Source organism: Chiroxiphia lanceolata, chromosome 16, assembly GCF_009829145.1.
Source record: "Chiroxiphia lanceolata isolate bChiLan1 chromosome 16, bChiLan1.pri, whole genome shotgun sequence".
NCBI classification, from domain to species: Eukaryota; Metazoa; Chordata; class Aves; order Passeriformes; family Pipridae; genus Chiroxiphia; species Chiroxiphia lanceolata.
Window position 1 is genome coordinate 9,323,222 of NC_045652.1, and position 17,899 is coordinate 9,341,120.

Sequence of the window (17,899 nt, forward strand, 5' to 3'; positions counted from 1 at the left end):
TGCCGGCCCGGGTGTCACCAACATGGCGGCTGCCTGAGGCCGCCCCCGCCGCCACCGACACGGGAGCGGGGCAGCGGCGCCGCCGCCCGCCCGGCCCGCGCAGGTACGGGGGGCACCCGCCAGCCTTTGCATCTCCCGGCGCCGCCTGGGTGGCGGGGACTCTGCGGGCGGTGGCAGGGGAGGAGCGCGGCCTGAGGTGGGCTCTGCCTGTGCGGGGAGGGCGGCGCAGACGGGACTGTCCGAGCACTCGGCACCGCGGGGGCAGCGGGGCCGCTCCGCCCGGACAGGGCTCGGAGTTGGAGGGGAGCGGGCGGGTCCCTCGGCTCCCGCAGCGGCCCCGGGAGCCCCGGCCGGTGCTGCGGGGGCTGCGAGCCCCGCTCCTCCCGCGCCCTGTTCCCGCAGCTCCCGCCCTGCCCCAGCCGGCACCCGCTGTCCCTGCCCGCACCGGCTCCGGGGGGGCTCCGGCCCGGCCCGGTCCGGCCCTCCCGCCCCGAGGCGGCTTCGCTCCGTCCCCGCGCTCGGTGCGGGCTGGGCGGTTCCCCGTGGCCTCCCCTCGGGTCCCCCTTTCCCGCACCCGCGGTGCTGCTGTGTCAGGGCAAAGCTCGGTGCCAGGAATGCAGAGCCGAGTCCAGCGGGGAGCGCTGCCCGCGTGGGGCACGGCCCGGGCAACGCGACCTGCCCCGGGAGGGCCGTTCACAGCGTGCCCCGGCGGGACTGGCCGAGCACGGACTGCACTGCAGAAATGTTGAGGTGTTACAGAAAGGTTTGTGCTTAATGCATAATCTGTGAAACCCTGAAGGTTTCCTTCACCTCCGGAGAGAGGTCCTGGTGCAGAGGAGCCCTCCTGGGTTCGCTGCCAGAAGATGACTGTGCAAAGCTGCTCGCGGACAGGTAGAGCAAGGAGAAAATTAAGCAAGTAATTGGGTCAAAATGATAATTATCATAAACGTATGGAAGGTGCTTCAGCTGCTTTTTTGCAGGTTCCATTTCACTGTGTGCCACGAGCCACCCTGAGTGAAATGATTGCTGAGACCCCCCCTCCAGAGGAGAGTCAGGGTGCCAGTTATGGCAGTGATTCAGGAGATGACACTTTTCCCACTTTGCTGGTTCGTTTTTTATACTTCAAGGCACTGATGCAGCAGGAATTCCCGACCTTTCCTGCACTGCATAATTATATATGTAGAATATGTTAGGTTGCAGTGTTGGTACTTCGGGGGTCCATTATTACTATCAAATTTAAATATGAATGAAATGCTGGAGCATTTCTTGCACTCCTGGGTAAAAGTCTGTGTGTCAGATGATGTGCAGATTTGCAGTTTTCTTTCTTACAGTTATATTATAGTCTTTGGTAATAAAAAAAAAATTTCTAGTATTCAAATGCCTTTTTAAACTCAAACTTAGAAGTGTAGGACTCAGTCACTTCATCACTGATTTTTTTTTTATGGTTCTTTACCACAACGTTTTTCTTTGTTGGTTCTAAATTGATGTTATGGGCAGCTGATTAGTGACCTCATTGGTCCTTGTGTTGGTTATGTCACAGGAGAAATGAGAAGATTTGTATCTCTTGCCCTCCTGCAAGCTGTTCTAAAGTTTAATGATTCACACTAATAATTCCCATTATACTTAGATTTGCAACTGAAAGGAAAGTCCCTCTTAAAAGAAAACAATTCTGCCAAAAGGAAGTTTGAAACTACTGGCCATGTTTGCTACCTCTTAGTGTTTAATTCTATTCTGTAAGTCTGGTGGTATCATAAATATATGAGAAATGTAGAAATGAATATATATATATATATATATATATGTATTAGACATGGAATTGTGACTGCATACCATCATTCTAATTCAGATTACTTCCAGTTGCATCAGTATTATAAGTTGTGCTGGGACACACTGCTTCCTATTTATAGACCTGTCAGTCTGATACTCCAATAAAAGGAGCTGTGGTCATGCTTTGTCCTTGCATGAATAAGAAGAAAATGTAATCTCTGTAATACAGCATTTTCCCTGAGTGGTGACAGCTGGATTCACAAAGATTTTGTGTATAATTACGTAAGCAGTGCTTGGTGAGGGACCAGAGACCAGGTCCTTCAGGCTAAGTTTCTCTATCTCTCCTTTGCCCAGGGAATCTTAATTTCTCTGCTAGAAAGTGAAATCAGAAGTGTGAAGCTAGCACACACTTGGCACTCAGGCTGTCAGGAAGGGAAGGGTGGTTTCAGTGCTCTCAGGGGCGTGAGGAGGGAGGGTTTAGATCTAAATGTCCCACCTTCTGGGTGCTACCACGTGTTCTCACATATCCTGGGCATCCTCCCACCCTCATCTCTGTGCTGATTGCAAACTGCAGTTGTTCCATGTCTGCAGAGCTGTCAGGCTGGTGCTACGTGAGGCTGCTGTGTCAGGCCACCCAGGGGAAAAGCAAAATTGGAGCAGACAAATCTCATTTTTGTAAAACATATTGGTTTGTATTTCTGGGAGGAACCGAGTGCCTGACAGAAAACAAGCACTGATACCACTTACTCAGGGTTTTGCTGTAACAGCCCCCCCTTGTAGTTAAGGTACTGGCTTTTTTGCTGTGAAGGTTTTGCATTGCTACAAAACTATTTCAAATATGAATCTGAAATACTAAGTCATAGATTTTTAAATACAGATATGTGATGGGAAGAGCCTGGGATATGCTGGTGCATACAGAAATGGGAAATTCCAGCTCCGTACTGGGAGCAGCATTTTTTTAGTAGTGGAGAATCTGCAAGTGAAAAATTGGAATCAGGTTTGTGTGGAATGGCAGAAACAGTGTGAGCCTAAATGGAAATTTGCCCGTGATGTAATGTTAATAACATTCATATCCAGAATGTCCAGCCTCTCTGAAAGGTTTCTGAGATAACTGTGTGTACACTAACATGATGTTCTGAGAAGCCCCTCCATCAGCTAAAATATACTGAGCTGCCTTGTGGTTTGTGTATTTGAAAAGAAAAAAGCCACTGTCTTGGATGTAACATGGATGCTGGGTTCCTTCTTCCCCAGCTGATCCTGAATGCTGCCTCTTTCTCTTCCTCAGTAGGAGGTCCAGCAAAGAAGCAAGCTGGCATCAAGGAGTGAGGGAGGGTGAGGGAGAGTTCCTGAACACAGGTCTTGTTCCTTTGCCTGATCATCTTTGTTGTTAAAACTTTCCTAGGTCAGTTTGTGAGAGGTCTTATTTTTGTATGCCTGTCTTGACCAGTACCAGCTGATTAACAGTGTCTTGAATGATCTGAACTAATTAACATTGTTGCAGCAGCATCCCAAATAATTTGTTAATCGTTTTATTTGATTTCAGGAGGGAAAAACTATTGTTGCTTTAGCTGAGGGTTCATTTTTCATTCAAAGGTCTGAACCAGGCACAGCACTGACTCCAGCAGTGGATTGAACATGATGAATTTTTGTTGCAGAGCACCCAGTTAATATCTGTTGCATTTTCTTTAGGGTTGGTGTAGTTATGAAGTAGAGTCCGTTGCTCTGATGGTTTCAAAGGACTCCAGGAAAGGCTAAGGAGTGTTATTTGGGAGCTCTCATTTAGCAGGACAGTCTGAAGAGTGGTAGGTTGGGAGACAAGGCTGCAATGTCAGGTGAAAATCAAGGTCAGCATATTCACAGGCAGGAATATGGTCTGGTCCCAAGCACAGGGATTACATAGGTTTTATTCTTCTCCTAGCTCTTAGCTGGGAGCTTCCTCCATTACCTGTTTTCAGGGGATTTCTGGAGCAGGAGGCTGGGGAGGTGGATGGCACTGTCTATAGTGACAGTGACAGTTTTGGAGCTCACACGTGCTCAGCTGTACCTGTGTGTTACAGTGACACAGCCTATAAAGATACACTTTATTCCAGCGTGAAAGGCCGGCCTTTCCCTTCCTGTGGCCTTGATTTAGTGCTCTCCTACATAACTGCAGGCTTTCAGAGGAGTTACAGCAACTTACCTTGTCTCTTAAATTTTGTGGCCTTCAGTCAAGATTGTTGAGTATTAGGGACCTGTTCATGCAAACACATACATTCCTGCAAAATACAGACTAAACAGATTATCACTGAAAGGAACTGAGTTAACTTGAACAAATTCTCCAGGCTGCATGTGGTATGTGACACAGATGAAATGACTCATAGGACATTTCTGTTTTCTTTCAGGTTGTGCCAAGGAATAAGCCAAGAAAAAGCTTTGTTTTATCCTAGCATGGCAAATGAAGAAGATGATCCAATTATACAAGAGGTAAAAGTGCATTGTGGCAGCAGTGATTGTACATGAGAATTTCTTATTATTATTGTTATTACAGTTCCAAGTGTTCTTAGGTTGCTGAAACAATGTGTCATCATCAACATGAGTGGTTATCTTATAACCAGTGGCTTGCTCTGTGCAAAGAATTACGTTGTGTGGGCCAAGTATATGGCTCATGGTATCTGTTTTGTCAAAATAGTGGTGTCTGTGTTGGCAAGTTCAGCTCAGGTTTTTCACCTTTGTAATCTTTCCATGTCAGAAGTGGAGTACAGGAGGGAAATTTGCTTCAACCATTGTGTGGTTCCAGTGACTTTATTGTATGTCTCCGAGAGCTGAAAAAATTGGAATGACTTTGATGAGTTAATATCTGTTAAATATGAAGCTACAGTGTTTCATGCCTTCTGCTAAAGTGAGCAGTTGTGTTCTGAGTCTGGACTTACTTAAACTGCTGTGTTCCAAGGGGAAGCCACAGTGTCTTGTCACTTTATGTCTGAGTTTACACACCAGAAGTACAAGGAAGAGCAATCCCTAAGAAAGAGGAAAGCCATGAGAAAAGGAGGGGGAATTGTCAGGAGTGTATCTAAGATGGCAGCTTCCATGTGTCTTATTCATGAAACATCTGTGGATTTTCAGTGCTGGTGGCCAAATGCAAGTATTGAATCAGACTGGGGATACGGGTGTCTCTTGTCTAACTTAGAAAGATTTTATGCCAAAGTACTGGTAAATGAAGTTACCTTTCAGTTGTGCTGCCAAAGGGAGAACTTTAACTTCAGCTCCTTAGAGGAAAAATATTCCTCTTCCATTTCACATTTGTTTGCCAAGTTTCCTTGGAGAGGAAAAACACAACTAGCTGCCTCTTCATAGTGGTTTTTTTTTTAGGTTTGGTTTTTAAGAAAGCCAACTGCAGAATTTCATGTCAAAGTCAGCAGAGGGGAAGCTTTTGACAGGAGAGTCATGAATGTGTTTTATGTTAGAATTTATAATGAAAAGCTAATATTATCAGTATTTGAGCTCTGAGGATTATACTTTTGTCTGAGGCTCCATCAGTTACAGCTGGCACCTGATGAAAGTTGTTTGTTTTGCTTTTTAGATTGACGTGTTCCTGGCCCGAAGTCTCCTGGAGAAGCTTTATCTGTTTCAGGTATTTCAGTTAACTTTTATGCAGTGATAGTTTGTTTCAAATAAATGCAAAGAGCAGTAACTCTCCTTACTGTTTCAGCCTGCCAAGGTCTTGGATACAGATAAGCCTGTTCAGGACTCAGTCAGTTTGGAGTCCAGGAGTGAGCCCTGGTCGCTGATGGGGCCTCTGGGTGTTGTGGAGAAATGGCAGCTCGGAGCAGGAGGCTGCTGTGGCTGGGGGATTTCACTGGGATGCCACACTGTCCTCTCAGCATTCCCCAGGGGTTCAGAAGAGAGACCCATCTGGCTAAACCTGGGTGTGCTCTCCTGACCAGCAACTTGTGGCCCATGTCCTCTAAGCTGACACTTACTTGTGTAAACCCACAAACGTTTTGCTTTTAGGTAATAACTCTCCAGAGAGTTAATGCTGAGGGATGAATTTTTAATTGCTTTTAACACTTCCTTTTCTGCTGAACTAATGTGAGGGACCATTTTCCTGTGTTACAGTTTATTGTGGTGTGTGAGGGGGGGAGCAAGGGGGCTGTGTAATGACAAAAGCAGAGGGCGGGGAAGAAAGCAACAGACTTTCTAGGTCATGCTTCCAAATCCCCTGATGACTCATGAATCAGTCAGCTAATTTCCTTTCTCGATGTGTTGTCTCCATTTGGCAAGTGGATCTGCATGTGAGTGGACAGGGGAAATGGAGTTAATTTCTGTGAAGTTCTTTGATCTTTAAATGAAGAGGGGTTCATGAAATGGATTTGTTTTCCAGTATCCCATTCGCCCAGCTTCCATGACGTACGATGATGTTACACATTTGTCAGCGAAGATAAAACCAAAGCAGCAAAAGGTTGGTCATCATTTGAGTCCAGTCTGTAAAAGTTGTTATGTTGTGGAGAATGTATTTAAGGAAAGCATATTGTGCTATTAAGCTGTGTTAACTATGCAACTACTTGCAGGACCAGATCTCTGTGCTTGGAGGTCTGGGGAGTCTTTATTGTGTCTGTGAGGTAGAGTTGAGAATAAGAGTAGTTTATAAGTTGTGATGGAAAAGCCACTGTTTTAATAGAAAATAGAATGATTCAAGGAAACATAGTTACTAATGCTAATTCAGTTGGTAGATGCTTGTGTGAATACAGCTTTAAAAGTGAATACAGTTTAAAAGTTCTTTACAGTATTCAGAGAAGGGTTGAAGAAGGATTGAGCCTTGGAGCCATGCTCTTGTCTTTCAGTGTCAGTGCAGGTCTTGATTTCTCTCTTGCCTGGCTGTGACTCATCAGGAGTCCTTTTGAAATCAGTGGGGTTTTGTATAGGTAGTGAAAGTACAGCCAAAACCAGAGTGATTGCACTTGCTTGCAAATGTATCCCAGAACTGTGGCTATTATTTTAAAATGCCTTATTTAAAAACTGCATCAATAGATGTCTGTGTTACTAGAATTTGGTTCTGGGAAATGATTAAGGAGAGTGCTTGAGTGAACTTTGGAGTTAGGATGCATGTTGTGTTCAGGAAGTCTTCTGTTAAACTTAGCAAACATTTGCATTGTAAGCATTTGTAAATATACTTTCTCGTCCAGGGACTTGAAACTACTTCAGTTTAGGAATAGCACAAAGGGGAAGAAAAATAAGACAGTAGCTGTGATGCACAAATTTATAAGGGCTTTGACACTCCCTGAGGAAGACTATGTACTGTATTGTCATGGTATGTAAATAAAAATGTGATGCAGGAAAATGCCTTTTTTTTGGAACATTTGTCTGAAGTTTAAAGTATCCAACAAAGTGAAGGTGTATTTCAAGGATGCCTAAAGAACTCTGTTTCTTCTGATCCTGTTCATTTACATGGGAGTTTATGTATCTCCATCTTGTTGTTTAAATGACTCCATCCTACAAAAACCCATATATATGCTGCTCAACTCTCTGCATGAGATTTGCCCTGTGGATTTGAATGATGCTGCTCGTGTGTTTAAATTCACTGCAAACCTAGGGAAATGTTAGGAAGTGTGGGTTTGGGTTTTAATTGATGTATTTGGGGTTTTGCAATGGTAATGGGCTGTCTTACCTCTCATATTCTTTAGGTTGAACTTGAGATGGCCATTGATACTTTGAATCCCAACTACTGTCGTAGCAAGGGAGAACAGATCGCTCTCAACGTGGATGGCACATGCACAGATGAAACAAGCACCTATTCCTCGTAGGTGTCCTCTTTGCCTTCCTTTCCTTTTTATGGTGAGCACAGAAATCTGTATGTCCACCAGGACTTCAGGGAGAGCTGTACAAGTGGCTGTACAGTCACGGGGGCTGCTGTGAATTCGGAATTGCAAACAAAAATATGTGTGTGTGTGTGTATATGTATATATATATTTGCTTCAGTTGTTGATAGTCCATTTTGAGATTTGGTGGTTTCAGACCTCTAACATCTGCATCCCTCATTGCCTGTGGAAGGCCATCTCACCACCCTCCTCTGTCTGCAGGAAGCTGATGGACAAACAAACTTTCTGCTCTTCCCAAGCTGCCAGCAACGTTTCCCGCTATGCAGCTGCTGTTTATAAAAAAGGTAAGTTGCTTTTGCTTAACCCTCACCTCAGTGAAACATGCTCATTTCAGGGTTAAGATAAGACCTGTTTGATCTTTTTGTCTTCAGCCTATGTTTTATGGAAGTCAGTGTTCCCAAGCATCCTTGAGAAGGTCTAGCAAAATTGTAAATATTACTTAAGAACACTGGGTTTGTAGATGCCTCCAGAATCGTAATAGTTCATGGTGGCCTGAAATAATGCACATTTGTAGCATGAATTTATCATTGTTATTTATATTACAATCTTCATCTAATTTTGTCTGTCTCAGTTTCCTGTTCAGAAATTTTTGCTCCTCTTGACTGCCCATGCCATCACAGAGTTTTACTCTGGTGGTCATCTGAGGTGACAATATATAGGTTGTTTTCAGTGATGACTATTTTACAAGGAGTCTCCTGAACTGCAGGTCAGGCCTGACCCAGAATGTGGCTCTCTACAAGATCGGTTTCAACACAAAAAGAAAAATAACAGAAACAGGTCTTGGTCTTTCATACTCCTTTGAAATCCCGAGCACTGGATGAATTTTTCACTTCAATCCCTTTTTACGTTTTACTGTATTAAATATTTATGCTCAATTGAAGCTGTGGCTTTACAGAGACAGGGAGATAATGAAAAGTGCTGTCACTGTGCACTGGAAAAAAATCAATTTTAACCAACGTTAATTCTCTTTTTCAGGTGAACTTCACCTGACTCCACTACATGGAATTCTTCAGCTGAGGCCAAGCTTCACCTACTTGGACAAGGCTGATGCAAAACACCGAGAAAGAGAAGCTGCTAATGAAGGTAAATGCTGTACAAATTGTGTTTTCTTTTGGGAGGTGAGATACAAGTTCTCTTTATAATTTTACTCATAAGAGTAATTTCTTCTGAAGGTGTTTTTTTCTGACAACATACTGATTGTTATGTTTTGCTGATCTTGTTTTCAGTGTAGCTGCCTAAATGCTGTTGTGGGGGATTGGCAGAGGGATGGGAGGTGGTGGGTAGTGACAAAAGGTGACAGGAACTGTGTCACCGCTGCCGCTGCAAAGCTTGTGGCAGCAGTGTCTCCCATCACAGGAGCAAGTGTGCTGCTGTCCTACATTGCATAGTTTGGCAAGCTGGGATTGAACCCATGGTTATGGAGCTCCCAGTGTCCTTTCTTCCTGCGTGGGCCCCCAGACAGTTCCCACTTGGCTTTGGCTCTTTTATTGCAGGGGTGTGTTTATTCTGGTGTATTTTTTGGCAGGTGGTGATTCATCCCAGGATGAAGCTGAAGATGATGTTAAACAGATTACTGTATGTCCACATTTTCCTTTTTATGATGGTTCAGGTAACAGTCACAGGACAGAATGACAATTCACACCCAAACAAAAGGACAGGAAACCTCAGTCCTGGTGACCCTGGACTTGGGAGGGGGGAAGTGAGATGGACTCGCCCTTATTGCACAGGCATAAAGATGGCACTGAAAGCAAGGGTTGGAGCTAGAGCCCCATGCTTGTTACTTATGTACCAAATAAATAATGCAGGTGGGGTTTTTTTCTGAGGGTTTTGGGGCTGTATTTAATGATGCCCAAATCTCCAGGTACGATTCTCCCGCCCTGAGACCGAACAAGCTCGTCAGCGGCGTGTCCAGTCCTATGAGTTCCTGCAGAAGAGACAAGCAGAAGAGCACTGGGTTCATCTGCATTATTATGGCTTGAAGGTAGGTGTGTGCTGGCTTTGAGGAGGCTGCCTGGGCCTGAAGGCTCAGCCAAGTCAAGAACTGATTTTAAATCTGGGCCTGTGGGAATCAGGGAATCTTCAAAAGATAATGAAGCTTGGAGAGACCCTGCAGTGCTCTGTACCCCCTCTGCTGGATAATGCTTTTGGGGTCTCCACACTGCAAAAGATTTAAGGCTGAGAGTTGGACAAACAAAGGGGAGTCTGAGTACAAGAATCATTCAGGCCTTTTATTACAAACTGGACTCTGTGAAAGACTTGGAGAGCCCAGTCAGTGGAGTGTGATAAATGCTATTTGTCTGACCCACATCCATGTCTGTCAGGAGATTTCAAAGTCATGGCAACAGAAATGTTCCCACATCACATGAGCATTGTACAAGAAAGTGAAAGCAGAACGTCAGTCAGTGAGGTGCAACATTTGAATGGTGCAGTAATGACGGGAGTGTCATAGTTTGGAATGAGAAATCCGGCTCTCTTGGCATTTGGTGTGTTTTCAGGATGTGATAATGACACTTGTTTTTCTCTGTGTCTCCAGGATAGCCGTTCGGAACATGAGCGCCAGTATTTATTTAGTCAAGGTCATGGCCTTGCTGAAAACACAGAATTAATTAAATCTCCCAGGTAATGGTTTTCCTACAGAAATTGCAGTCATTTGTTGGGGTTATTTGCAGAGTAATAAGCGAGTATATTCTTTAAAAGTCTATTCTTTGTTAATTCTATGCATGATAAAAATTGAATTGTTTAAAAAAATAGAGAAAGAAACTAGTTTTTAACTCATTCAGGTTGCTTTCTTTGTTTCCCTATATTCTGAGATTAAAACTTCTCCTTTGCACTTGGGGTTGTAGCTTCTTGTGTGTTATCACAACCCTGTGTTGTTGGCACTGCGAGTGCTGCAGAGGAAAATGAACACAAAAGCTCCTTCTGGTTAATATGAGTTGATACTCTGAAGCCAGTAACTTCCACTGATAGCAAATCTCATAAAACTTTCTTTTGTGATTTGTGGAGACAACAGAAACTACTTGAAATGTGTTTGTGTCTTGGTGACTGCAGCTGTACAGGAACCTTCCTACAATACAGTCAGTGATTCTCTGTCATCTAATACAGCCATGGCCCAAGTAACAGTAAAGTTGCAGGCTCTGGCTCTGTTTAATGGTGTGGTTGTGTTTCTCTTAACATTTAACATCAGTGGATCAGTGGTAGGTGTTCTGAGGAGTCTTTTGGATCTAATTCTTTCCTCACAGGCACTGGTAGTTAATTACTTGGGTGGGAGTTTTTGCTTGTTGTTGGTCTGATTCTCTGTCTACAGGGCTTCACATGATCCCTCAGATTCCTGTGTCAGAGCACCTGTGTTTAATATATTTACTGTGCAGATCCTCTTGTTTGGACAGCTCTGTCTACAAAGAGCTGGGATTCTGACTCCCATTTATTTCATATCTTTGGGCAGATGAATGTCAATAGCTTTGAGTTTAGAGAGGAAAGGGGAGAGCTCTCTTCAGGCTGATGTTTGTTTTATAGAGTCACACAAGCAGGATTGCCCTAAGAGAGAAATTACTATACTTAAACCTGGGAAGCCCAAGACAAGCATTTTAAGGATGTGTTTCCTTTTTTTCTAGTGAATATTTAATGATGCTGATGCCTCCAAGCGCAGAGGAAGAGAAGTAAGTGTTTGTACATAATGTTCAAAGTCCATATTGGCTGGATGCTCTTTTTCATGGGCTGCAAATCTGTTTGTTTATCTGCAGTGACAAACCAATGGCTCCAAGCAATGTGCTTTCTATGGCCCAGCTGAGAACTTTACCCCTTGCTGATCAGATTAAGATCCTGATGAAGAACGGTTTGTAGCTTTTGTAATACATTTGCTCTTTACTTTTTACTTACTCTTGACTTTTAGATGCCTCAGATAAGGTGCATTTCCCAGCATTACCAGTTCTGTTGCCTCACCAGACAGACTGTTTGGCTCTCATTCCCTGAAGAATCTAAATCCCAAGCCTTTCCTTAAGAAGAGCAGTGACAGTCGGTCTGACTGCTGATCTGTACATTTGCAGGCAATTTACTCCTAGAAAAATTTCTAATTTGATGATATCTTTCTGGATACACTTGTTTCAGCAGGTATCTCATGGAATGTGGGGTCTGAGTGTGAACAACCTGCACTTTGGCACTTCCCAGAAAGTTTTCAGCAATGCACCTCACAAGTGTCATCTAGGAATTTTAATTTAAAGTCTCTTCAGAGTTACTATCTGACAAGAGCAAATCCTGAGGATTTTGCCTCAGGAGCTTCCTGTCTTGACAGGTACCTCTGTTTACAGCTATTGCCAAAGGCATAGATTTATTGTTTTTAATTATTATTTTGTTAATACAGTAATTTGTGACCAGTTAAGCCAGCCAACTTTGATACAACTCGAGCAGGTATTTTTAGAACAGAAAATGCCTTTAGCACAGGGAGAGACTTAGAACTTAGATTTTAGGTTTTTCCTAAGATGAAGCCTTGACCACGAACATCATAAATCATAGTTGCTGGATCCACAAGCCTGTGACTGTGCGTTGAGGAGGCCCTGGGCCGGTGTGTGTTTGCCTTGCAGTGAAGGTGATGCCGTTCGCCAACCTGATGAGCCTGCTGGGCTCGGGCACCGACTCCACGGCAGTTCTGCGCTGCGTGCAGCAGGTGGCACTGCTGGTCCAGGGGAACTGGGTGGTGAAGAGGTAAGGCCGGGCTTTGTCCCTGGGCGGGGCCTGGGAGGAGGGTCGGGACAATGGGCTTTGTGCGCTCAGCCTCGTGTCCCGAAGCATCCCTGTTCTTACAGCTCTGCAGAGCCTTAATTTCGTGTTTGCTGCTTTTAGTGCAGTCAGACGTTCAAGCGGTTCCTTAAAATGTTAAAGGATAACGCCTTAGTACCCACCCCAGTCAAAGTTATGGCTGAGCAGCGATGTAGTCTGTGTTTGCATTTGAGTTATGTCAGGGGTTTGATCTTGTCTGCACTCATGTTCTCTTGTCAGAGAGCTGCCCTGAAGTGTTGCAGAGATTAGTGTCAACTATAAATACAGAAAATGAAAGCAGTGTCAGCTGTAGTATTTCTTAGCAAAATTCATTCAAATAAGGATGGGCTTTGTGCAGTCCCCTGGCTGTTCATCAATGGATGCTGCTCCTGTCAGCTGAAAACTATCCTCTAGAAAGCATTACCCCTTTAATAAATCAAATGTCGGGGTACTGAGTGTACCACATGGTTTGGATTCTATATCATCCTCCCATTTGTTAGGACAAAGCATCCCACTGGGAATTAAGTCAAAATGCAGTATGATTTTTTTTTTTTACCTGGGTGGAGCCCTGACTGCAGAGAATTAAAGTCTCTGGAATAGGTGTCTGTGTTAAGATGAGTGGCATCAGCTCCCAGTCCAAGTGTGCCAGCAGGATGTCTCAGCCATTGTGATACAGGCCTGGATTAGCAACGTGACCAGTTTTTACAGCAACCCTGCTGTCCCTCCAGCTGTTAGAGAAGGAAGCTGGAAACAAGTTAAAAGCCAGTATATTAGCATTCAGATTGTTTTGAGGTTATAGCTGATTTTTTTTCTGCTAGTCTGAGGCGGTTGTGTGTGTGCAGTGGATGATGTGGTGTTTGGGGTGGGCAGGCACAGAGCAGCACTTGCACACATCAGAGAGGGGACTAATTCCTGTGGCCTGGGTAGGATCAAGATCACAAACCTGGGTTGGATGAGGCTTTGGAGAGCATGACACATGTCATCCAGTTGATCCTGCAAGCAGACAAGGACTTGGGGTAATGTTGGTCTCGAGCAGGATGTTTTGTAATAATGTTCTCTGAAGCCCTTGATTGCTGAGGAGGAAATAAAAAACTCTTATGCCTGTACATCAGCATTTTGGCTAAATGCTGCCTTCAAGGCTGTGTACCAGGTTAGCCTAAGCATTTTTTAGGATCATCGTGGTCTTGTTTACGCTGATCCAAAAGAGGCTTTGCAAGAACAAAGCAGAGCTTGTAGCTGTGTTGCACACACCTGTAGCCACAAGGCTGTACTTTGCTGGTATAAGCTTTTTTGCACAAGTGTAATTGCAGTGGTGTAATTACACCAATATTAATGCCTTTAATGAAAACCATGCTTTGGGTAAAGGTATAATTTAACAGCAGAAGAGGGAGGGCATGTTTGTTATGTTAATCTTCACCAATGCCATTTTTCTGGAGTACCTAGTAAGTAATCCCTCTTCCTTTTTAATTAACAGCGATGTCCTGTACCCGAAAGATACTTCTAGTCCTCATAGTGGAGTTCCTGCAGAAGTGCTCTGTAGAGGGAGAGACTTTGTTGTAAGTATAAGAGCATTTGTTGTTTTTAAAGGAAAACACAGGTGAATTTTGCCTGAGAAGCCACAGCGTTGCAAAACTCTGCTGTTCTACTGCAGAAGTTATTTGTGCTTTAATCCTGAAGGTGTTGTTACAAGTCTGTCATGTGAGTGTTGCTGTAGGCTGACATTGTGGCTGGCTGGCAGGTTCAGGTCATCTGTCATTAGCAGTATTCATCCCTCTCTAACACAAGCTGTAGAGCCACTATCACATTGCCCCCACAATGCAGGGCTTACAGAACAGCCAGGACCGGATAATAAAGTGCTTGTTTCTCCAGCTCTATTTCCGTGGGCACAGGACTCAGGAGGGCAGTATGAGGGCTCAGGAGGGCAGTGTGGGTAAGCCTTGTGCTCCCTGAGCATGCACTGTTGATCTTTAAAAAGGACTTTATTCCTCAGAGCTGCTTATCAGTGAAAGGACTTTGTTCCCAGGCACCTTTTGTGAGCAGTAGCTGCACATGGAAGTCGAAATGAATACAGGTCTTGTAAACGCACACGTAACCACAGCAAAAAGGAACAACCTCTGCATTGTGTTTATTTTCTCTAACCATGGAAAGAATTAAGTTCCTAAGTGGTTCCTAAGTTCATAATCAGTTTATGGCTTCTGCACCATCAAATTGAATCTGATGAGTGTGTGGCTCTCATTTTTCTCAGTCAGACCTGACTGTTCCCCTTGTTTTCAGTTTGTTCCTGAGATTTAGCTCTGAGCAGGAACGTGTTGTACAAGAGACTTTAAGTGTATTACAGTACTAGTGTGAGATCAAACTGATGGTGATTGAGACTGACTTTTGATTGTGTCTTGATGTCTGCCCAAGACACTGCCATATGGAGACCTGGATTCAGGTGTGACCCAGTGACATAAGTCTTTAGGACACAGCAGATTAGGTGACACGTCGTGCATAAAGTTCTAGGGACCAGAATTATTCTGCTCAGTTAAGTAAGCAGGAGTGTTTTAACATTTAAGATAAAAAGATAAGTTATTTTCATTTGAATTATGTCATATATACCTTGTGTGAGAAATGGATCTGTGTTGATCTTAAGGGCAGGTAATTTGCTGATTAGTGCTAGAACAAGGAAGTAGTTAAACTGTTAGAAAATGGAAAGCATCAATATTTCTGGCTTTCAGAAAAGGTGAAATGTCTTGTAATAAGGCTCAGAAGTAGCATATAGTGCTGTATTGCATCTGTGGAGAAAATGTGTTCTAACTTAAAGAGTGAACTTTATATACCTGAATATATTTGTGTAAAGTAATTAATAAGGTTAAAAAACATTTATGGCCAGTAGTGACTCTTAGTGTCCACCTGTTTGATGCTGTACTTTAGGGGGGGGAGGAAAAGTAATTTGTGTCTTATTTGAAAACTTCTGTGTTTCCCCAGATTCTCACATCATAAATTCAGGGGACATGAGTACCCTTGGCCCTGGCTGAATGTAAAGGGTGTAATGAGAAGTGATTGCCTCAGAGCTGTTTGCAGGGACACTTGATAGATCTGTTTCCTTTCGGCAGCAGCTTCTTGTGCTCTAAAAGAGAAATGCCCTGTGCCCTAAAGTGAGTGGGGTGGGTTTGTGAGAGAGAAGCTGAGTCGGAGAGGAGGATGCAGAGATGACGTTGTAGGCAGGAAGAAATTGGCAGTAATGAGATTTGGAATTCTTAGCAACATTGCTAATACACACAGACTGAAAGAGGTTGGAGTCTGTTTAAATGGAGACAGGAAGAAATTAAAGGTCATATTCAGGCAGTCTTCTGCCCAACTCTGTCCTGTTAGCGTGCTCTCAGCAGCTGCTTGTCAGGGTGTTGGACTTCAGGAGCTGCTCTGCAGAGCACCAGCTTTCCCTAAATGGGGACAAGTGTGTGAGTGACAGGACACCTCAGTAGAACTGTGAGTGGCTGTGATGGACATGGAAGAAGGGACCTCTGCGTTAACAGAAATGCATGAAGAGTTTCTCTAGGTTGATGCTGAGGTGTGTGGGAAGCTTAGCCTCAGGTGTGCCTTCCGGAGTCCCAGCATCACTGCAGTGGGGTTTTCTTTGTGTTTTGAAGCTAAATGGAATTTGAGTTCAAGATATTCTTCATAGCTTTTGTAGTCGTGGGTTCACCAAGGCACGCCATGGGCTCTGAAAACTTTTGATGCTGTGTTCTTGGCCATTTGAGGACAGAAGGGGCCATAAAATTTTTCATCTTTACCTGGCTGAGAATCACCTACTTCCACATTCTTGAAAGTAATGGGGGCTTTTTTTCTGGTAACATCATTGAACAGGGTCATTACTAAGTTCAGTAAAGAACTGCTCCATACAGTTCTGAGGTTTTTCTCCTTTGTTCCCTTCCTAGATGTGGAAGTTCACGCAGGACCGCTGGGTTGTGAGAAAGGAAGTAGCAGCAGTTACAAAAGTGAGTGTGGGGGTTTTTTTTCTTCCTAAATCACAAGTTGGTGATAAGTGTTGGGCATTGTGTGGGTGTTAGTAGCGGATGCTGCTCCAAGCCTTTGCTCAGGTTCCCAGTGCCAGCACTGCTCTCCAGGCATACCTGCATTTTCACAGATGTAGTTACCTACTTTTTCTAGAAATATTCTGAGCAGCTCCCACAGTTACCACAGCTCCAAGACTGGCCTGGTACCTGAGCCACTGGAGTGTATCATGTCCTCTTATCTGACAAAGTTCAAATTGAGCTGACTGATGGTGCACCAAAGCAGATGAGAGCTTGTGCAGCCCACACTGGCTGCTGTGCTTTGGGTGTGTTAGAAAAGAGCAACTCTTCTGTTGGCATTTGCCAGTTGTCAGTAATGAATAATAATTTTAAAGCAACTCAAGCACCTGAATATTCTGTTAAAAGTGGCAAATGGAAGAGAAACATTAAGTAAAAATGAGAAACCCCAATTTTGTTAAAATGCAGTAAAATGATAAATCACAAGTCAATTTATGCACAGACCATCTATTTTTGGAATGTAAGATCCAGTGCTGCTTAAAAAGCTGGGCATGTGTAGGTGCAGCATGTCTGGCCTGCAGCTCTAAAATAAGATTAACATTGTAGAATATGCTTCTCTTCACCATCCAGTCTTTTCATCTCAGTTTGGAAACTCCCTTTTCATCGCAAAACATGCCATGGGCTATTTGACTCCAGGTGATTAATCACCACTCTCTCTGAAGTCCTGAGCTTTTAACAGTGTGTGAAAGTGTTGGTGCTGCAGAGAAGGATGAGTATCTCTGACTGAGCTGGGTGTGTGTCCATGGAGGTGCCTCACATAACACCAAATCAGCCCAGCTCTTCCTGTCTCATGGCACACTACCCATTGCTCCATATGTCCTATGTAAACTGACTTCCATATTATTTATGCTTTTTCTTTTTCTTTTAGCTTTGCCCAGAAGATGTGAAAGACTTCCTAGAGCACATGTCTGTGGCAAGAATAAACAAAGGTTGGGAGTTCATGCTCCCTTACGATGAAGACTTTGTTAAGAAGCATCCAGACATAGTTCAGAGGCAACATATGCTGTGGATGGGCATTCAGGCCAAGTAAATGACTTGTTGTATTTTGGGGAATAAGCTAAAAACAGAGAACTGTCTAGTACAAAAAAGGTTTTGTAGACATTGATCAATAATTTGATCTGTATTGCCTTGAAGTTTTTCCCTCACAGGCCCCAGGCAGTGGTGTGGTGGGGGTATCACTGCATCATTCAAGTCATTCCTAGTTCTTGGCTCCCTGGAGAAATGGAATGTTCTAGTTAATGGCTAAAGCTGGCATGGCTGCATGCAGGCATAACAACTGAAACTGCCCTGGTATGTTGTGTCTTTGTCTTTCAGATTAGAAAAGGTCTATAACCTCTTAAAGGAGCACTTGGCACCAAAGAAACAAGAGGCACAATCAGGTAAATGGAATTCTGCTTGGATCATCTTGAAGCACATGCATCCATTCATGTTCCTGACTGATGTTTTGGAATTCCT

General features: G+C 43.9%; 2 protein-coding genes across 4 annotated transcripts in view; both read left to right on the forward strand.

Annotated features, from left to right (window-relative positions):
- EEF2K (eukaryotic elongation factor 2 kinase) overlaps positions 1-3,793 on the forward strand; it is a 35,853-nt gene extending 32,060 nt beyond the window's left edge. The window contains exon 20 of the transcript XR_004359891.1: positions 3,783-3,793. The gene's annotated coding sequence lies outside the window, so the exon portion shown is untranslated. The remainder of the gene's footprint in view (positions 1-3,782) is intronic.
- Positions 1-17,899, forward strand: part of POLR3E (RNA polymerase III subunit E) — a 27,579-nt gene continuing 9,680 nt past the window's right edge. The window contains exons 1-18 of one of the 3 annotated variants that reach the window (XM_032703984.1): positions 83-103; positions 3,056-3,123; positions 4,149-4,230; positions 5,327-5,377; positions 6,128-6,205; positions 7,428-7,543; positions 7,824-7,906; positions 8,598-8,705; positions 9,148-9,197; positions 9,484-9,603; positions 10,156-10,241; positions 11,234-11,278; positions 11,363-11,454; positions 12,200-12,320; positions 13,849-13,930; positions 16,292-16,351; positions 17,313-17,470; positions 17,759-17,823. In XM_032703984.1, the coding sequence (XP_032559875.1) occupies positions 4,195-4,230; positions 5,327-5,377; positions 6,128-6,205; positions 7,428-7,543; positions 7,824-7,906; positions 8,598-8,705; positions 9,148-9,197; positions 9,484-9,603; positions 10,156-10,241; positions 11,234-11,278; positions 11,363-11,454; positions 12,200-12,320; positions 13,849-13,930; positions 16,292-16,351; positions 17,313-17,470; positions 17,759-17,823 (1,351 nt within the window). In that variant the 5' untranslated portion in view covers positions 83-103; positions 3,056-3,123; positions 4,149-4,194. Of the gene's footprint in view, positions 104-3,055; positions 3,170-4,148; positions 4,231-5,326; positions 5,378-6,127; positions 6,206-7,427; positions 7,544-7,823; positions 7,907-8,597; positions 8,706-9,147; positions 9,198-9,483; positions 9,604-10,155; positions 10,242-11,233; positions 11,279-11,362; positions 11,455-12,199; positions 12,321-13,848; positions 13,931-16,291; positions 16,352-17,312; positions 17,471-17,758; positions 17,824-17,899 lie in introns of those variants that run through there. The other 2 variants (XM_032703983.1, XM_032703985.1) reach the window with 2 other exon arrangements.